The following is a 6,000-nucleotide window of genomic DNA, read 5'->3' as shown; positions in this document are numbered from 1 at the left end:
GAAAGACACTAATCCACTCTCCACCCCCGAGAGCATCCCAAAAACCATCCCACTCAGGAAGGAGACAGCAGCAGGAACTCACACAAGTGGACACAACCACCTGTAAAGGAAAAACACAAACCACAGAGACACATACACACTCGGCATACACACACATTCCTGGTAGGAACAGTGTTTCTGTGTGTGGTGGAACTGAGAGAGACAGCACTGTCTGGTTCACCGCCACCACCTCCGTAACCTCTGCCACTGCTCAGCGGGAAAACACTCCGGCACACAGGGGACTGTCTTCAAACATATTTATTTTTTGGGTGACATGAGGTTATTTTATCTGCTCTGAAAACACTGCTTCCTGAGGAGTTTTAAATAGTCAGAACTACATATACAATGTTATAAATGTCATGAAATCCTTGTACTTTTTGCATAGTTTCTCATTTTTACTACTTTTTCACCTGGTGTCAATTCATGGTTGTTCATAAAGTACATTTACTCAAGTAGTGTTCTTCAGTACAATTTTAACATACTTTTACTTTAGTATTTTTTTGTTTTGTTTTTACTTTATACTTCACTACAGCCCATTTAGGAGGGAGATATGGTACTTTTTTTCTCATCTTCATTAATTAAGATTATTAATCCATAATTGAAATAAACGTATAAATTAAGATGAAATATTATAGTTTAAGCTACCTTTTATTTAAAGCCCGCTACAGCCTGATACAAATTGTGCGCTACATTTAACAGCTGCAACCTCAAATTGATGAACACATTAATTCATCAATATGTACCGGTATACTATTCTAAATAATATGTCATAATGCAAAATAAGTACTTTTATTTCTGGCTCTTTTGAATGAAAGACTTGTAAACATGTCTTTTTTACAATGAAGAATTCCTACTTTATCATTGGTTTTAAGTAAACCCTTTGAATACTTCTTCCAGCCCTGCTTCCAGATAAATATAAACCATGAGAAACTTGGTGAACACCCAACCAAGCCCAGGGTCAATTTTCGTAGCTTTTAGTCTGCAAAACACTGTATTGGTTGTTTGTATGTACAGTACACAGCTCACTGTAAACACTGATATCTAAACAGCCCGCGCTGCTGTTGCTCTGCCGTGCATCAAAGACCAGTCTTGTGTCCTCACCAGGCCCAGGCTGCAATTTGGGCTCGAGGCGTGGCCCGGCACCCGTTGGGCTGTGTCCGCCCTGCGCACCAGTAATGACCCCTTCCCTTTGGGGAACGTTTGATCTGGGCTGCCTGTGTGCTGCAGCAGGACCTATTTCTGGAGCGTGGGGGGGATAAAGGGAGCTTTCAGACGTGGTGCCAATGACCATAATTAAGCAGCTTTAAGGGGTGGCATTTGAGCGCGCTAGCAAGCTCAGAGTTTGTAATTTTGGAAGAAAGGGGCAGAGTCGCCGTGGCTCATTGGAAGTACAGGGGAGGGTCGGGTGGCACCCAGTGCTGAAACACAAGGGACGGAGTGTGTGAAGGGGGCTGTAAAGAGGATGTTAATGACCTGCGTCCATTAGCACCCGCCCCCAAAGCCGGCTTACTGTCGGCCTGAGGCTGAGGTGCAAAAAGATGGCCTCAGTGGACACACGCAACCAGCTCCACCCAACACAGTGTCAATCAGGGCCAGCCTTCAGCGCTGAAGGCCTTTGGCAACTCGACTAAAAGAGTGAGCGCTAATGGATGCCGAGTCACTAATATCCTTATTCTGCAGTCACAGCATTCATCTCAACAAGCACTTTTCTGAAAAGCCAATTCATGTTGAGATTTTAGATTCATGCAGATTAAGTAACTTTTAGGTGATAAGGCTTTTCTATAAAAGAAATGACCACTTATACCACTTATCCACTTCAAAATGGTTTAATGCAACAAAAACAGGATCGCTTAACACGATAAGCCCATTTTTAGTTGATGGGCTGAGTTCCAAAAAGGTGTGTTTTTCTCAGAAACGGCCAAAGTAATGAATAAAGCTGATGTGGTAGTTTTGAATGCTTTCATGCCTTTACATGTGAAGTTTTGAGGTTTTCACCTCTTCTCTAAAAGGGCAGAGGTGAATTAAAATGCCTTTGTGATCAAAACATTCAAATTAAGTGAAAGTAATATAACGTAGCAGCATTTCTCTGGAGAAAATAAGTCCATGTTATTCTGTATAATCCACAGACCTTCCTGTAGGCAGCTTTCACCTAAACCACATCAAACTCATACATTTTAAGTCCTTCTTTTTCCTTTTTTTGGAAGAACACAAAATGTCTCATCACCTTGTTAAGCATGCGTGTTCATTAAACAGATGTGAGGTGGTAATTATTAGCTCTTGTGGCTGTGCGGGGTCTTTGGTAGGCCTCGTCCTGCAGTGGGCTGTGACCCCTCTTAAGGTAATGGGAGCTCATCCAGGGGCTGCCCCCTCTCTATTAAAACTTCTCCAACACTTTTTCGCAGAAAAAAGTTGCAAAAAATCCACAGGAAACCCACTTTTTGCAAAAAAATCCAATCCAATCTGTGTGTGTGTGTGTGTGTGTGTGTGTGTGTGTGTGTGTGTGTGTGTGTGTGTGTGTGTGTGTGTGTGTGTGTGTATGTGTGTGTGTGTGTTGTGTGTGTGTGTGTGTGTGTGTGTGTGTGTGTGTGTGTGTGTGTGTGTACTCATAGCCTTTCTCAATCCAAGTGGAGATGAGACACCCCTGCCAAGTTTGTGAAGATTTATAAAGCTATTCTTCGCTGGTAAGTCCCAAACACCATATCTCTTACAAATAAGTGGATTTAATGACTCAAGACCATCATAAATTATCTGCAAACCCAAATAATTTCCCACATTGAGGGATTATAAGCTGAAGGGGGAGTTTCTGAAGGCGTTCCTGTTATTCAGTTTCCTTGTTTAAAGCTCTGCCCACCGTGCTTCATTCATAGCGTTCAGTTAGACAATTCACCTACTGCAACACATCTGTAATAACTGTGATATACTTCCACTTTCAATACTGTCACCTGGCCGCTATCACACTACCTTATACGTTCTACCCTTTTTTTTCTAAATACAATTACTGGTACTGATGTGTATTTTGTAAATTGTAATTTGTGTCATTTCTATTTTTATCTTTAATATTTTATGAATAAATCTTAATCAATATTTTGCTGCTTTTGCTGTATTGTGGGATGAATGAAGGTATTCTGATTGATTCCCCACTCTGAGGACAATAAGGTGATCATAAGTGGAAGTTTTTTTTCTTGCACTGTAGTTCAAACATGTTGGGATGTTTTCCAGTATTGGTTAACTTGCAATGAGCAAAACCTTCAGGTCTGAACAGGTAATCATATCAAATGTGGCCTTCAATTAGAAATCTTTCATACACATAGCCTATGTGACTTTCTCAAAATGTCCCCAATATGTATTGCTTTTTCTTAATGACATGAGATTATACAAAACATGTTTTAAATTGAGCAAGATTAAAAATCCAAACTCACTTCTCAAAAGTCTCTGGAGGCTTTTCCTGTTTTGCAGTTTCCCTGTTTGAAGCTCTGCCCACAGTTTCACCGTGCTTCATTCAAAGCGTTTACCGGTGCATGGGGCTCTGGGTTGGGTATCGGATCCATGTGTCCCCCCCACCCCCCCGGAGGAGGCTTGCAGTTTCTCCGTACAGCCGCTGGGTTTGTAACCTGACACCTGGCGGTGCAGTGAGTTTTGCCATCGCTTTACCCACTGAAAGCCCATTTAAAAAGGAAAGGGATGAGTAAAACGCTCCTGACTCCGTAACCCCCCTCCACAAGAACCCAGCTTTCCCTCCGGCTGCGCGTCCCTTCACTCTGGATCGGCATAAATGAATGAAACACAGGGGAATATCGACAGACACTCGCACAGGGAAACTCTCTGTCAAAGCAGCCTGCCAGGAGGAATTTATGTCGGGCTTGACAGGCATATCAACATGAGATTTTTTCTCTGGAACTTCATCTCCAGCTTGTCAAATGTGTAAAACGGCGACCGGTGTCTTCTGCCCCCCTCTTGCAAAGGAGTCACGCTGTGATTAACGGTTAGGTTTTTGACTGCCAGGACAAATGAATACAAATGAATTTAGGCACCCGAAGGAGAGATTGCAGAACCTCTCATCTAGACACAAAGTGAGTACCCTTTATTTTGCTTTGTTGTGTCTGTGTGCCCTGTGAGAGGATGGTGGAATGAAATGGATCACTGGAGGGGACTGAGTTAGTTGTACAGGAGCTCCATGTGTGTACCTGTGTTTGACCGGCTGGCTGTGGTCCAGCTCCCCAGGCAGGAGAGGTGTTCACTGGGGACTGTTGAGGCTCTGTATGGGGTTTGTTTGCAGCATTTTCCTATTTGTCCAAATGTTTGTTCCCTCCTTTTTTACGTTCACCAAACTAGACAAAAAGGAACAGGCATCATCACAAGATTAACTGCTAAGGGATTTGTTTGGGCTATTTTAAGATTCCCTCCTGTCTGACAGATTGTGATTGCTTGAGAAATAAAGTTTATCGGGATGTTTTTTTGTGGCATCCATGCATGAGTTTTGCTGACTCACTGAGCAAAACAAGCATGTATTCAGACATATAATGCCTTCTATGGAGTTCATCTGCATCCACACGAGTGTTTGCTGGATGCTTTCCATGACTTTCCTTTTTACGCACGCAAGGTTCACAGCCACATTTGCGCAGCAGAGTCTCGTCTCAGGTGGATTTGAAAGGAAATACGAATTAGTTTTTAGAATTAGTTAAATAAACACCTGGCATCAGCATTTGCAAAAGTTGCCAAGATAACATCCACTTATCAACTTTGAGACAATAAATCCGGATGCTGCATGTTTTTAACAGCGTAGACATAGTAATATATTGGCCAAAATAGTTGGTCTTATCTTGGGCACACTGTTGACTTTCTTTAGGGAAGCAGACAGCCGTTGCACACAGTCTTTGAACAGGCATGCCTCCATTCATCAATGCATTCATTCATGTTCCATGCATGCATCGCTCTTATCTTAAATAGATGTGAGGTTTTAAAGCGCAGTGAACATCTGGTTTGCTTAATGGATGAGAAGAGATATAGTGGGGATTGATGCTTTTTGGGAGCAGAAAAGTCCGGAGATTGGTCCCTCAGTCTTGAAGTTCCTCACGAAACAAGTTGACAAGAAGTCAGGTATATTGATCACACCTGAGTGGAGGCTTGGTAGAATTGTTTTCCTTAATTTTTTGTACAAGATTTATATATTTTACACATGTTAAGCCACTCATAGTGTTACAAATAAGTCATTGATTTAAGATTTACCGGAAATATGTATGATCTGCTGCATGGAGCATCAGTCACACGATGTCCACACGGTGGCGCCCTATTTAACTCATCCTGGCTTTATGCCTCCAATTACTGTGTTGACATATTTTGGCTTTTTTTTTACAATGATAAAACACCTATAATGTATATGTTTTGTTAAACATAGACACATACGCATACACCTTCTGAGTTTCTCACTCTTGCTCTAACTTGGTGCTAGTATCCGCTACATCGTAGAAGAGTAAGGTGTCACGATGAATCATATACTTTTATCTTCTCTTAGTCATGATAATACTTCAAACTTGACTGCTTTTGCTTATTTGATAAGAATAAATTGGTTTAAAAAAGCCTAAAAAGAGAACAGATGATGCACAGTCAACTATACTAATGGTCCTCTGAGAGGTCAGTTACCTCAGCCTCTTTAAGTGTCAACTCATCCATTGGAATTTTCCACTGTGTGTGTGTGTATGTGATTGTGTGTGTGTGTGTGTGTGTGTGTGTGTGTGTGTGTGTGTGTGTGTGTGTGTGTGTGTGTGTGTGTGTGTGTGTGTGTGTGTGTGTGTGTGTGTGTGTGTGTGTGTGTGTGTGTGTGTGTGAGTGAGTGAGTATTTCTGATGGTGTGTGTGCTCAGGGGGCAGGATCTCCTGTGGGAACTCCTTTCAGGGAATCAATGAGTCCAAAGTTGTAAAAAATAGAAACGGAAACTGAAGTGACTTCTCTGTGAGGTTTTTT

The 6,000-nt window shown here is 42.0% G+C and overlaps 1 protein-coding gene across 1 annotated transcript in view; it reads left to right on the top strand.

The window, feature by feature from the left end:
- Positions 1-3,763: 3,763 nt before the first annotated feature.
- The window catches only part of col27a1a (collagen, type XXVII, alpha 1a), an 87,710-nt gene continuing 85,473 nt past the window's right edge, over positions 3,764-6,000 (top strand). Inside the window, exon 1 of the mRNA XM_063890285.1 lies at positions 3,764-4,109. Within this exon, the coding sequence (XP_063746355.1) occupies positions 4,057-4,109 (53 nt within the window). The 5' untranslated portion in view covers positions 3,764-4,056. The remainder of the gene's footprint in view (positions 4,110-6,000) is intronic.

This window comes from Eleginops maclovinus, chromosome 8 (genome assembly GCF_036324505.1).
Source record: "Eleginops maclovinus isolate JMC-PN-2008 ecotype Puerto Natales chromosome 8, JC_Emac_rtc_rv5, whole genome shotgun sequence".
In the NCBI taxonomy this organism is placed as follows: domain Eukaryota; kingdom Metazoa; phylum Chordata; class Actinopteri; order Perciformes; family Eleginopidae; genus Eleginops; species Eleginops maclovinus.
The sequence above is the reverse complement of the archived record's forward strand: the minus strand, read 5'-3'. Positions and strand labels throughout refer to the sequence as shown.